The sequence below is a fragment of the Eumetopias jubatus genome, unplaced genomic scaffold, assembly GCF_037043125.1.
Source record: "Eumetopias jubatus isolate StellerSeaLion01/CBP00866 unplaced genomic scaffold, mEumJub1_p1.0 scaffold_10, whole genome shotgun sequence".
Classification (NCBI taxonomy): Eukaryota; Metazoa; Chordata; class Mammalia; order Carnivora; family Otariidae; genus Eumetopias; species Eumetopias jubatus.
The window spans coordinates 48,673,923-48,689,352 of record NW_028274816.1 but is presented as its reverse complement, the minus strand read 5'-3'; the positions used below and the strand labels follow the sequence as shown (position 1 = coordinate 48,689,352).

Genomic DNA, 15,430 nt, shown 5'->3' with positions numbered 1-15,430 from the left:
TTTTACCAAATAGGGGTGCCTGGGTGGCTCAGTTGGTTAAGCGACTGCCTTCGGCTCAGGTCATGATCCTGGAGTCCCTGGATCGAGTCCCGCATCAGGCTCCCTGCTCGGCAGGGAGTCTGCTTCTCCCTCTGACCGTCCCCCCTCTCATGTGCTCTCTCTCTCTCTCTCTCAAATAAATAAATAAAATCTTTAAAAAAAAAAAGAATTTTACCAAACATTCCCAGAATCTTGCACACAGTTCCTTCCAGAAAACAGAAGAGAACACTTCCCAAGTACTTTATGAGGCCATTATTACTCTGATACCAAAACCAGACAAAGGCAGCACACACAAAATAACTGCAAACCAACATCCCCCATGAACTCAGATGAAAAAAATCCTCAATTGAATTTTACCAAACTCATTAATGAATAAAAAGAATGATACACAATGACTAAGTGGGATTTATTCCAGGTTTGAAAGGCTGATTCAATATTTAAAAATCAATCAATGTAATCCATCATATCAACAACTAAGGAAGAAAAAAATCCCATGATCATATTAATAACCATTTATGATTTAAAAAAACTCTTAGGGTGAGGGAGACAAACCATAAGAGACACTTAATCATAGAAAACAAACTGAGGGTTGCTGGAGGGGAGGGGGGTGGAGCGATGGGGTAACTGAGTGATGGACATTGGGGATGGTATGTGTTTTAATGAGCACTGGGTATCTTATAAGACTAATGAATCACAGACCTGTAACCCTGGAACAAATAATACATTCTATGTTAATTAACTAAATTAAACCAAAAAAGCTCTCAGGGCATCAGGAAGAGAAGGGAACTTCTTCAAACTCATAAAGAACATAAAGAGCATCTACTAAAAACCTAGAGCTAGGGGCGCCTGGGTGGCTCAGTCGTTAAGCGTCTGCCTTTGGCTCAGGTCATGATCCCAGGGTCCTGGGTTCAAGCCCCGCATCGGGCTCCCTGCTCCACGGGAAGCCTGCTTCTCCCTCTCTCACTCCCCCTGCTTGTGTTCCCTCTCTCGCTGTGTCTCTTTCTGTCAAATAAATAAATAAAATCTTAAAAAAAAAAAAAAACCTAGAGCTAATATACTTTATGGTAAAAGACCAAATCCTGAATGTTTTCCCTCTAAAATTGGTAAAAAGGATGTCCACTCTTACCACCCTTATTTATTTTATTTTTTAGATTTTATTTATTTATTTGCCAGAGAGAGAGAGAGACAGCGAGAGAGGGAATACAAACAGGGGAAGTGGGAGAGGGAGAAGCAGGCTTCCTGCCGAGCAGGAAGCCCGATGCAGGGCTTGATCGCATGACCCTGGGATCATGACCTGAGCCAAAGGCAGATGCTTAACGACTGAGCCACCCAGGAACCCCATTACCACCCTTATTTAATACAGCCCTGTAAGTTCTAGCTATTCCAATAAGGCAAGAAAATAAAGGGCACAGTTTGGAAAAAGAAGGAAATAAAACTATTTGCAAATGATATGACTGTCTACAATAATGAATCTACAAGGAAATAATTGAGTTGAATAAGGTCACAGAATATAAGATCAACATACAAAATCAATTTAATTTCTATACATTGACAATAAGCAACAACCAAAATAAAAAGGCAATATCATTTATAAATGCTCCCAAAAAATAAAATACTTAGGTAAAAAATTAACAAAACACGTACAGGATCTATATGATAAAAATTGTAAAATGCTAATAAAAGAAATCAGAAAAAAAATACTTGAAGAAACATACTGTGTTCATGGATTGGAAGACTCAACAGAGTAAAGATGTTAAATCTCTAACTTCATCTACAGGTTTAACATAATTCCTATGAAAATATCAGCAAGTTTTTTCTGTAGACACAGACAACCTTATTTTAAAATTTACATGCATAGGGGTGCCCGGGTGGCTCAGGTGGTTAAGCATCTGCCTTCGGCTCAGGTCATGATCTCAGGGTCCTGGAATCGAGCCCCCTCTTCAGGCTCCCTGCTCAGCACAGAGTCTGCTTCTCCCCCTCCTTCTGCCCCTCCCCCCGCTCATGCTCACTCTCTCTCTCTCTCAGATAAATAAAATCTTTAAAAAATAAAAATAAATAAAATTTATATGCATAGAAAAGAGCACTAAGGATAGTCAAAAGAATTTTGAAAAATAACAAAGTGGGAAGAATCACTCTTTCCAGTATTAAGGCTTACAGTAATTAAAGTATAGTACCGGCAGAGGGTCACAAAGATCAATAGTACAAAACAGAGAACTCAAAAATGGAGCCACATAAATGTGTCCAACTGATTTCTGACAAGGATGAAAATGCAATTCAATGGATAACTTTTTAAATAAATGGTGATGGAGCAACTGGACATCCATGGGGGAAAAAAAATTAACCTTGACCTAAAGTCTCACATCTGTAAAAATGAACTCAAGATGGTCCATACACTTAAATGAAAAATGTAAAACTATAAAACTTATAGAAAAACACAGGAGAAAATCTTTAAGATGTACGACTAAGTGAAGTGTTTAGGCTTGACATCAAATTAAAAAAAAAAAAACCCTCACAATTCATAAGATTAAAAATGGACAAATTAGGGGCACCTGGGTAGCTAGTTGTTAAGTGTCTGCCTTCAGCTCAGGTCATGTTCCCAGGGTCCTGGGATCGAGCCCCACATTGGGCTCCCTGCTCCACGGGAGGCCTGCTCTCCCTCTCCCACTCCCCCTGCTTGTATTCCCTCTCTCGCTGTGTCTCTCTCTGTCAAATAAATAAACAAAATCTTTTAAAAAAAGGACAAATTAGATGCTACATAAATTAGAAACTTTTGCTCTGCAAAAGACCTTGGTAAAAAGTTGAAAAGAAAAACTACAGACTTGAAGAAAATATTTGTTTAACTCACAAATCCACAAAGGCCTATCTAGAATACATAAAGAACTTTGAAAATTCAACATTAAAACACCAAATAATCAAATTAGAAAATGGGCAAAGACATGAACACACATGTCACTGAAGAGGATACACAGATAGCAAATAAACACATGAGAAGATATTCAACAAAATTTTCTATTAAGGAAATTCGAATTAAAACTACATTGAGGGGCACCTGGGTGGCTCAGTTGGTTAAGCGACTGCCTTCAGCTCGGGTCATGATCCTGGAGTCCCGGGATCAAGTCCCACATCAGGCTCCCTGCTCAGCAGGGAGTCTGCCTCTCCCTCTGACCTCCTTCCCTCTCATGCTCTCTCTCTACCATTCTCTCTCTCTCTCAATAAATAAATAATCTTAAAAAAAAAAAACTACATTGAGATATCACTACCCACATATCAAAATGGCTAACCTGAAAAACAGATATAACACCAAATGCTGGCTAGGATTCAGTGAAACTGGATCACTCCCATATTGCTGGTAGGAACATAAAATGGTAAAACCATTGTGAAAAATAGTCTGGCAGTTCCTTTCATTACATGTTTGAGCTTTATCCCAGACTTTTCTTTTTTATTATTATTATTTATTTATTTGACAGAGAGAGAGAGCACAAGCAGGCAGAGTGGCAGGCAGAGGGAGAGGGAGAAGCAGGCTCCCCGCAGAGCAGGGAGCCTGACGCAGGGCTCGAACCTAGGACCCCGGGATCATGACCTGAGCCGAAGGCAGATGCTTAACCGACTGAGCCGCCCAGGCGCCCGCCAGATTTATTTTCATGTACACACTTTTACATGAATATAAGGAACATGTATATGTGTGTATATATACACATATAATTCATAATTATATGAATTATATATTCATATAATATATATATTCTTACATTCAGGTACTATATACATGAGATAGAAGAGCCAACTTCAAAAGGACATACTGTAGGATTCCATTTATATAACATTCAAGAAATAACATAATTATATAGAAGAGATTAGTGGTTGCCAAGGGTTAGGAACAAGAGAGAATGGGATGGGTATAGCAATAACAGACAGGAGGGAGCCTTATGGTGACAGTACTACTATTTTGACTCCTGTGGTATGATACAAGACTATGTGATAAACCTGCATAGAACTATACACACAGAAGTCTGAAAAAGTTCTATGGATTGTACCAATGTCAATTTTTCAGTATGATATTGTACTGTTGTGCCAGATGTTAACATCTGGGGAGGCTGGAGGAAGGGTACATGGGACTTCCTTGTACATTTCTTTGTAACCTCCTGTGAATCTACAATTATTTCAAAATTCAAAGTTTTTTTTTTTTGAAGATTTTACTTATTTGAGAGAAAGAGAGAGAGCACAGAGGGAGAGTGAGAGGGAGAAGGAGACTCCCTGCTGAGCAGAGAGCTCAATGCAGGGCTCGATCTCAGGACCCTGGATCATGACCTGAGCTGAAGGCAGACGCTTAACTGACTGAGCCACCCAGGTGGCTCTTAAAATTAAAAGTTTTAAAAAAGAAACCACTACACCTATGTGAAAAGAAAGGCGTGGTCAGGCATCAAAAACTGATAGAAGAATGGCATCTTTAAATGAAAACAAAACACTTAGAGTATATATCATTTTTCCATGATTCCTTCCATATTAGTTTCTTAGGACTGATATAACAAAGAACCACAAACTGCGTGGCTTAAAACAACAGAAATATACTCTCTCACAGTTCTGCAGCACTAATACTGATTCACAGATATCATCAAAGACCACTCATCTGTAGTATGGCCCCGCTCTTGCCCTCCAGAACCCTATACTTTCCTAGATGACCTCCTTCCTTCCCAGTCAACCCTCTACTATCTCTCTCTTTTTTTTTATAGTATTTTTTTATTTCAGAGAGAGAGAGCACAAGTGAGGGGCAAAGGGAGAGGGAGAAGGAGACTCCCCGCTGAGCAGGGAGCCCAATGAGGGACTCGATCCCAGGACCCTCGGATCATGACCTGTGCCAAAGGCAGACATGTAACTGACTGAGCCACCTAGGTGCCCAAACCTCTGCTATCTCTACTTCCTCAATGTAATTTTCTTTAACTTTCCCAATTTCTAATCAACCTTAATTTTTCCTACTATACCATTAGAACATATGTTCTTGATCCACTACTGTAACATTTAAAAAAAGGTATTCCTATTACCTCATAAAGCAACTCGAAGGAATTTTTTAAAAAATTAATAAATACTGTTGACTGTGTCTTTTGATGAATAGACATTTTTAAGTTTGGTGTACTCCCATTTGTCTATTTTTGCTTTGTTTACCTGTACCTTGCTTGGTGTCATATCCCAGAAAACACTGCCAAACCCAATGTCATGAAACTTTTTCCCTATGTTTTCTTCTAGTTTGGGGTCTTAGATTTAGTTCTTTGATCCATTTTGAGTTAATTTTTGTATATGGCATAAGGTAAGGATCCAACTTTATTCTTTTGCATACGGATATCCAGTTTTCCCTACACCATTCGTTAAAAATAGTCCTTTCCCCCATTGAATGGTCTTGGCACCTTTATCTAAAATCATTTGGTCATATATGTGAGGGTTTATTTCCAGCCTTTTTATTCTATTCCATTTTTTAAAGATTTTATTTATTTATTTAGAGAGACAGTGCGTGCAAGTGGGGGAAGGGGGAGAGAGAGAGAATCTCAAGCAGATGCCATGCTGAGCACAGAGCCCAATGTGGGGCTCGATCTCACAACCCTGAGATCATGACTTGAGCTGAAATCAAGAGTCAGACACTTAGGCTACTAAGTCACTCAGGCGCCCCTATTCTATTCCACTGATCTGTATGTCCATCTTTATGCCAGTGCCACAGTTTGACTACACAGTGTTATAATTAGTTTTGAAATCAGGTTTTCCCTAATTTGTCTAAAATAACCTTACTAGCCCAACATTCTGACCAGTGGGCCTATTCCTTGAAATAGCTTCCTGCCTCCTGATCATTGCTCACTCACCTGGGCACCGTCCTCCTGTCACTTCCCTCACAACCATCCAGGGCTCCTTCCCTTGCTCTAATGAAGAGATCACAGCCGGCTTAGATATAGAAAGTCCTGGTTATAAGAAAAGAAATGGAGATGAAGTGGAAATCAAAGTACCCAAATACTATGGTTTAGAATTGATCAAAAAAAATAAACTATAGCACAAAATCGTATTTGATAAAGTCTGCAGTTGAAAAAAAGAATAAATTAAACACTAATATTCAGGTAAACTCAAGATAAAAAAACAAATAAATAGGTGATAAAATGCTATTTAAATTAGATAAGCTTTCTATCTCTACTTCACTATGTGGAAAAAACAGCTTCTTGAGTATGCTTATTTCAGATATTTTTCAATGTTAAATAAAAAGTTCTTAGAATGTAACTCCCAAATGCAAATTGTTTAAAAGAGAGCACATCTGTTGTAGGAAATGGAATAGTGTTCATTTGAGCACTAAATAGTAAGTGATATTTCTTGATCCAGTCCATCACTACATTAATTGGGAAAGCTAAAGAGCTTCACACCCAGGCCCCATGTGTTTAGTTTTAACCTACTCTAGTGCACCTGCAGGTTTAGCACAGTGCAAATGAAACAAAAGATGAAGCGGTTTCTTTGACCATTAACTAACAATTAATTTATTAACATTAAATAATTAAATAATTAAGCATAAGCTTTAATGGCACAGAATTCCAATTCTGTTCTTTAATCACCAAGGAAGAACATTGATTATAAGGACCAGAGGAAGGGTTAAGGATGGGGAAAATGAAGATGCACCCCCATCTAAGCGTGCACATTTTTATGCAAAGAAAAAAATTCATCTAGTTATTTGAAAGGTAGCCCTAAAATTCATGGTAAAGAAAGGAGAAATTCCAAGAAATAGATTCTAAATTATAAGAGGCAGATAACTTTACCCAGTGAAACCAAGTTGCTATAGTTCTCCAACATCACATCTTTGTACAAATTCCTCTGTGTAGGGTTCAGGCATTCCCATTCCTCCTGAGAGACATCTATAGCCACATCTTTGAACATCACCATCCCCTAAAATGACAAATAACAGTACTATTTTTTGAAATTATAAGAAATATTTTTCAAAAGGAAGAAGAGGTGCTAAACGAAAGCATGCAGGAAAGGGACAGTATATATACACACACACACACACACACACACACACATATAGTGTGTAGTGAGTATACAGGCAAAGGTGGAAGCTTGTGACATGGGTCAAAAAGAAATTTAATGGAAATGAAGCAGAGTGCTTCCATGTTCTTAAAAATTCAATTTTTGCAGACACATCCTCTTGCATAGGATGGAAAATCAGTCATCTAGAAATTTAAAAAAAATAAGTAGAGGTTTCCAACTAAGTTAAATAGTTGGAATTTTTTTAATCTTTCCAGAATGTCTTATGAAAACCTCCAACTTGAGAAAAAGGACTTGAAGATTTTTCTTCATCATTATGACCATTATGTCATAACCATTTTTACTTTTCATGCAAATTCTTTAGTAAATATCCAGTGCAGATTGTATTTTCCAAGGATAGATAAAACAATTCCCATCCCATACGCTCTTCTTCAGTGTAACCTTGACATGCCATTGACCATGACCATGCCATGACCATTGGTATAAGGTCTGTGTCCTCTGCCCTTGAACCTGATCCTGGGAAAACAGCTGTGACTTACTCAACTTATAAAGTATAGCAGAAATGACTATGTGACTTCTGAAGCTGGATTATAAAAATGTCTCTCCACCCAGTGAGAACACCCTACACCAATTCCCATAATGTCTATTTAGAAAAGTCAAAATTGTGGAAAAGTTCAAAGATTTCCCATGTGTGATTCAATTAACCATTTTCCCCTGACAACACCATTTCCTATGAGGACATCTCAACTGGGTGGTTGGTTTTTCTCCTACAGTCTTACTCTGTCCTCAGTCTCACTCTGTCTTCTCTTCTCCTCATTGCCGGTGCCAGCAACTGTCCCTCCTTCTCTAAAATCTAATGTCATCATTTCATCAAACTATACATGCATTATTTCTACCTATTGCAGTGATGTGCTAACATGCAGATTTTGCCCCCTCAGGAATTTTCGCTCCTGGCTCAGTGCCACCATCTCCAATACTACTCCTATCTTAATTCTCAGTGATTTCAAATATCTATCTAAGTATTCCATCTATCATCCTGGCTTCCCAATTCCCTCACCTCCTCTCCAATGAGCTTGTCTTCCACTCTAGTTCACTCTTTGTAGCACTATCCCAGACATCATCATTAATAGTAACTTCATCATCTCCAAAATATCAACTGTCTTTCTCTCTGGACACCTTTACATTGTCACTCACCACACTCATACCTCTTCTCCCCCCCCTTTTTTTAAAGATTTTATTTATTTATTTGAGAGAGAGAGAAACAGTGAGAGAGGGAACACAAGCAGGGGGAGAGGGAGAGGGAGAAGCAGGCTTCCTGCGGAGCAGGGAGCCCGATGTGGGGCTTGATCCCAGGACGCTGGGATCATGACCTGAGCCAAAGGCAGACGCTCAACGACTGAGCCACCCAGGCGCCCCTTCTCTTCTCCCCTTTTCACCCAACTTAAAGTCTATATTCAGCTAATCATCCAACTTCATAATGAGCCTGATGTGAACTTCCTTTTCATACTTGCTAATAAGCAAAGCCTGAATCCTAGATAAATCTATCTCTCTCCCTACTCTATCACTGTATCTACGTAACTGAATATGATTAGAGAAAATCACCAACCTTAATGACGAGTTTTTATTTTTATATTTTGTTTCCCTTTCTTAAATAAACATTCAGATGTCTTACGCCCACCTTGTCCTTTCCATTTTGTCTCCCACCTCATAACCCCTTACAGATGAGCAATTTCCTAAGTTTCTTTGATATCTTTGCAATGTTTTTAAGCAAATACAAATATACATATGTATATATTATTTTCTATACTTTTACACAGAAGGTAACATACTATAATATATACACTGTTCTGTACTTGATTTTTAAATTCTAAAGTTAATGGTTTCCTTATTTTTCTATAGGTACATATACTCCATTTTTTGTATTTATCATAGTTTATTTAACCAAACATCTCTAGATGGACACTTGGTTGTTTCCAATCTTCTGCTCTAACAAACAATAGTGCAATTAATATTCCTGTAAATATGTCATTTTGTATACATACAGGTGTATCTGTACCAGAGAGTCTCAGAAATCAGATCACTTGGTCAAAGGGAAAATGCACTTGTAATTCTGGTAGATGCTGTCAAGTTTCCCACTACAGCAGCTGGACCATTCTGTCAGACACCAGCAATATATGAGAGTACCCATTTCCTCACAGCCAAGGCAGCAAAGTATTTTGTCAAAACATTTTGTTTTTATCAATTTAATATGATAAAGAAATTATATGTCAATAGAATTTTAAATAGTATTTCTTGAATTATGAGTTGAGTATTTTTCTTTTTGGGGGTCTTTTATGTTTCTTTTTCTGTGAAATTTCTGTTCATGTCCTCTGACTCTTTTCCTACTGGGCCATTGGTCTCTTTTTCAAATTTCTTAGTCTTTACAAATTAGATGATAAGTTCAGTGCCTATATATGAATTGTAAATACTTTCCCCATTTTGTAATTTCTCTTCTGACTTTTCTTACCAGTGCTTCTTGCCATGCAGAAGTTTTTTATTTTTATGTAATCAAATTTGTTAATACTTTCTCTTTTAGTTCCTAAAATTCTGAATCCTAGTTAGAAAGTCCTTCCGAACATCAAAGTTATGAAGGAATAGTCTCATGTTTTAGTCTAGTAATATTATGATTGCATTTTTAAAAATTAAATCATTCAATTTAATTGGAGTTTATCCTATATGGTAGATGAAATACAGATTGGGCTTTATTTTCCAAAATGGCTACCTAGACTATCTTTAACCAAGAAGGTAAAAGAATTGTATACTGAAAACTGTAAGATGCTGATGAAAGAAAGACAGAAGTAAATGAAAAGATATCCCATGCTTAAGGAATGGAATAAATAACATTGGTAAAATGTCCATACTACTCAAAGCAATCTACAGATTCAATGTAATCCTTCGACTCCCAATGGAATTTTTCACAGAAATACAACAAATAATCCTAAAATTTCTATGAAACCATCAAAGACCTCAAATACCAAAGCAATCTTGAGAAAAAGGAACAAAGCTGGAGACATCACATGCCCTCATTTCAAACCACATTACAAAGCTATAGTAATCAAAACAGTATGGTATTGGCATAAAAACAGACAGATAGATCAGTGAAACAGAACAGGAAACCCACACATATACGGTCAATTAATTTATGACAAAGGAGCCAAGAATATACAATGGGGAAAGGACAGTCTCTTCAATAAATGATGTTGGGAACAGTGGACAGCCACATGAAAAAGAATTAGACTGTATCACTATCTTATACCATACATAAAAATCAACTCAAAATGGATTAAAGACTTGAATATAAAACCTGAAAGTATAAAACTTCTAGAGGAAATCATAGGTGGTAAAGGTACTTGGCAATGACTTTTGGGATTTGATACCAAAACAGCAAAGGCAATAACAGCAAAAATAAATGGGACTACATCAAACTAAAAATCTTCTGCACAGCAAAGGAAATCATCAACAAAATGAAAAGGCAACCTACATGGAGAAAATTTTTGTAAATCATGTATCTGATAAGGGTTTAATAATCAAAACATAAAGAACTCATAAAACTCAATAGCAGAAAACCCCAAATAATCTGAATTAAAAATGGGCAGAGGATCTGAGTATTGCTCCAAAAAAGACATAAAAATGGCCAACAGGTACATGAAAACATGTTCAAAATCACTGATCATCAGGGAAATGCAAATCAAAACCCTAATGAGACATTGCCTCACACTCAGAATGGCTATTATCAAAAACACAAGACATAGCAAGTGTTGGCAAGGATGTGGAGAAAGGGGAACCCTTGTGTACTATTGGTGAGAAATGTTAATGGGTGAACCTACTACAGAAACCAATATGAAGATTCCTCAAAAAAATTAAAAATAGAACTATCATATGATCCAGCAATTCCATTTCTGGGTATTTACCCAAAAGAAATGAAAATATCTACTTGGAAAGCTATTGGGACCTCCATGTTCACTGCAGCATCATTTATAATGGGCAACATGTAGGAAAAAATCCCAGTGTCCTCCAATGGATGAATAGATACAGAAAATGTGATATACACACACACATACACAAGAATATTATTCAGCCATTACAAAAAAGGAGGGGCACCTGGGTGGCTCAGTCGGTTAAGTGTCTGACTCTTAATCCCAGCTCAGGTCTTGATCTCAGGGTCCTAAGTTCAAGCCCGGTGTTGGGCTCCACACTTGGCGTAGAATCTACTTTAAAAAAAAGGGTGGGGAGGCACTTGGGTGGCTCAGTTAGTTAAGCACCTTACTTCAGCTCAGGTCATGATCTCAGGATCCTGGGATTAAGCCCTCCACTCAGCAGGAGTCTGCTTCTCCCTCTCCCTCTGCCCCGCCTCTTGCTTGTGCTCTCTAATAAATAAAAATAAAATCTTAAAAAAAAAAAAAGGAAATCCTACCGTTTCCAACAACTTGGATGGTCCCTGATGGCACTATAATAGGTGAAATAAGTCAGACAGAGAAAAACAAATGCCACTTATATGTGAAATCTAAAAACAGAAAACAAAAATCAAACTCATAGATGCAGAGAACAGATTGGTGGTTGTCAGAGATGGGGGCGTGAAATGGATGAAGCTGGTCAAAAGTTATAAACTTCCAATTATAAAATTAATAAGCCCTGAAGATATTATGAACAGCATGGTGACTATAGCTATTAATATTGTGTATTTGAGGGCGCCTGGGTGGCTCAGTTGGTTAAGCGACTGCCTTCGGCTCAGGTCATGATCCTGGAGTCCCAGGATCGAGTCCCGCATCGGGCTCCCTGCTGCTCAGCAGGGAGTCTGCTTCTCCCTCTGACCCTCCCCCCTTTCATGTGCTCTCTCTCTCTCTCTCATTCTTGCTCTCTCAAATAAATAAATAAATAAAATCTTTAAAAAAATATTGTATATTTGAAAGTTGCTAAAAGACTAGATCTGAAAAGTTTTCATCACAAGAAAAAAACATGTAACTATGTGTGCTAATGGATATTAACTAGATTTACTGTGGTGATCATTTTATAACATATACATACACCAAACCACCCAGTGTTGTGCACCCAAAACTAACACAATGTTACATGCCAATTATATCTCAGTAAAAAAGTCTATCTTTAGCTTGCTGTTTTGAGATATCACTTTTACTGATATTCAATTACCATATGCAGGTATATTTCTAATTTTTTCTATTCTGTTCCCTTGATCTATTTATACACCAGTACCATGATGTTTTAAGTACCATGCTTTATATTATGTATAATTATATGAATTATCTGGTAGAGCTAACTTCTTCTAAGAGGGGATTAACAAGATCCAGAGTCAGAGTCAACAATATATAATATACAATATTGAGTATACAATAAAAAATTATTGGAAATGATTACTAGTAAAAGATTACTAGAAATGCAAAAAAAAAAAGAAGAAAATATGACCCATACTCAAGAGAAAAATCACTTAATAGAAACACCAATAAATAATTCAGATGTTCAGATTAGCAAAGATTTAAAAACCTGAGGCAAATCCTAAAATCAAGAAATAAATAATTCACTGGAAGAATCTGCCGCAGATTAAACACAATAGAAGAAAAGATCAGTAAACTTCAGGACAATTCAGTAGGAATCACCCACTGAGGATCCAGACTGAAAAAAGACTGGGGGAAAAAAAAAGAGCCATAATGATCTATGAGACACCAGCAGTCCAACATACATGTAACTGGAGATTCAAAAGAGAAAAACAAGGCAAAAAAAATCATTAGAACCAATGGGCAAAATATTTTCCAAATTTCATTTTTAAAAAAGCAACCCATAGATTCAAGAAGCTCAATGAATCCCAAGTAACATGAAACAAAGAATGCTAGGGGCGCCTGGCTGGCTCAGTTGGGAAAATGTGGGACTCTTGATCTCAGAGTTGTGAGTTCAAGCCCCACATTAGGTATAGAGATTACTTAAATAAATAAAACTTAAAAAACAAACAAAGAATACTATACCTATAATCAACCTACTGAACACCAAGGATAAGGAAAAAAAATCTTAAAAGCAACCAGACTCCTTTTCCTACAAAAGACACGTTATGCACAGGGGAACAACAATAGGAATCAAAGATTAATTCCCATTAATAACAATGGAGGCAAGATGACAAAACAGTATCTTTAAAATGCTGAAAGAAAGTTGTCAACCTATAATTCTATATCCAGCTGAAATCTTTCAGAATGATAGGGAAATAAAGCTTTGGTGGGTTTGGTTTTATTTGGATTGTTTTTCGAGAGAAACAAAACCTGAGAGGATTCTTCACCAAAAGACCTGTGCTACAAAAAATGTTAAAGCAAGTTCTTCAGGGGGATAAAAAAATGATACTAGGTAAAAACTTCTATCCATAGAGGAATGAAGAGTACTATAAATAATAAATTTGGGGGTAAATAGAAAAGATACCATTTTCATTTCATAATTACTTTAAAATATAATTGACCATCTAAAGAAGAGAAAGCTTTGTGGTTTTAATGCATTTAGAAATAAAATAGATGAGAACAATAGAAAAAAAAAGATACGAAGGGAAAATGTAGGTATCTAGCTGTAAGATTTTTGCATTATTTGTGAAGTTGTATAATTACTATAAGACTGTAATAAGCTCTTTTTAAAAGCACACTGGAAACCTTAGAACAACCCCTAAAACAATAAAACAGTAAAAATATAGTATAGCTAATAATCCTATAATGGAGATAAATGGAATTCTAAAAAGTAGTGAAAATACATGGAATACTAAGCAAATATAAAACTTGTCCAAGAGAAGGCAGGAAAATCAGGGAAAAAAGGAAGACTAGATGACAAGATAATAGATTAAAACCTAATAATTACATTCACTTTAAACAGTCCATGGAGAAGTCAGCAAACTTTTTCTGAAAAGGTTCAGATAGTAAATACTTTAGGCTCTATGAGTCACATATGGTCCCTATCAAATATTCTTCTTTATTTATAACCCTTCAGAAACACAGAATCATTCTTAGCTTGAGGCTGTGGGCTGGATTTGGCCAGCATACCACAGGTTGCTAGCCTCTGGTCTAGATACTCAAAGGCGGTGATTATCAGACTGGATAAAAAAGTTAAGACCAAACTATATGCTGTTATATGAGATACACTTAAGTTAAAATAAAAGGCTAGAGAAAGATATGCCATGAAATGACAATAAAAGAAAGCTGAAGCAGTTATATTAATAAATAGAATGCAGGAAAAAGAATATTACCAAAGGAACATTTCATAATAAAGGTGTCAATTCATCAAGAGGATATAGGAATCTTGGGCCACCTGGCTGGCTCAGTCAGAAGAGCATGCAACTCTTGATCTCAGGGTTGTGAGTTCAACCCCCACACTGGGTGTAGAGATCACTTAAAAATAAATAAATAAACTTAAAAAAAAAAGGACATAGTAATCCTAAATATGCATGCACCTACTAACAGAATTTCAAAACATAAAGCAAAACTGACAGAACTGTAACAGACAAATCAACAGCTGTATTTGTAGGTTTCGAAAGTCCTCTTTCAGGGCGCCTGGGTGGCTCAGCTGGTTAAGCGACTGCCTTCAGCTCAGGTCATGATCCTGGAGTCCCGGGATCGAGTCCCACATCGGGCTCCCTGCTCAGCAGGGAGTCTGCTTCTCCCTCTGACCCTCTTCCCTCTCGTGCTTCCTATCTCTCATTCTCTCTCTCTCTCAAATAAATAAATAAAATCTTTAAAAAAAAAAAGTCCTCTTTCAGTTAACTGATAGACCGAGTGACAAAAAAAATCAGAAAAGATAGAGAAGAGTTGAGTACTTTCACAAAACACTTGACCTAGGGAATAAACACTCTAACCAACAATAGTATAACAATGCTTTTTTTTTTTTTCAAATGCACATTGAGAATTAACCAAAATAGTCCACATTTTGGGCCATAGAACAAGTCCCAATAAATTTAAAAGGACTGATGTTACAGAGTATGTTCTCTGACCACAACAGAATTAAGTTATGAATTAAATAAATTAAAAATGAATTCTCAGAAAGATCTGAAAAAGTCCCCCAAAATTTGTAAGTTAACGAACACTCTTCTAAGTAGCCCATGGGTAAAAGAAAAAAGGGAATTTTGAACTCAAAAGTAAGAGAAAATTATGCAGAAAAAAGGAAAGAATAAAATCAGTAATCAAAGTAGCAATCAAAGCAAGGGCAAACTGGAGAGAAAAATCAGTAAAACTAAAAGCTAGTCTTTGAAAAGATCAATAAAACTGATAAATTGCTAGTATACTGATCAAGAAAAAAAGACAAATTATTAACATCAGGAATTAAGGGGGGGCATTACTATAGATCTGACAGGCATTAAAAGGTTAATAAGGGA

At 36.8% G+C, this 15,430-nt stretch overlaps 1 protein-coding gene across 1 annotated transcript in view; it reads right to left on the bottom strand.

The window, feature by feature from the left end:
• Positions 1-15,430, bottom strand: part of ZNF461 (zinc finger protein 461) — a 36,308-nt gene that overhangs the window by 15,330 nt on the left and 5,548 nt on the right. Inside the window, exons 3-4 of the mRNA XM_028096130.2 lie at positions 6,819-6,945; positions 5,886-5,981 (exon numbers count right to left, since the gene is read on the bottom strand). Of these exons, the coding sequence (XP_027951931.1) occupies positions 5,886-5,981; positions 6,819-6,945 (223 nt within the window). The remainder of the gene's footprint in view (positions 1-5,885; positions 5,982-6,818; positions 6,946-15,430) is intronic.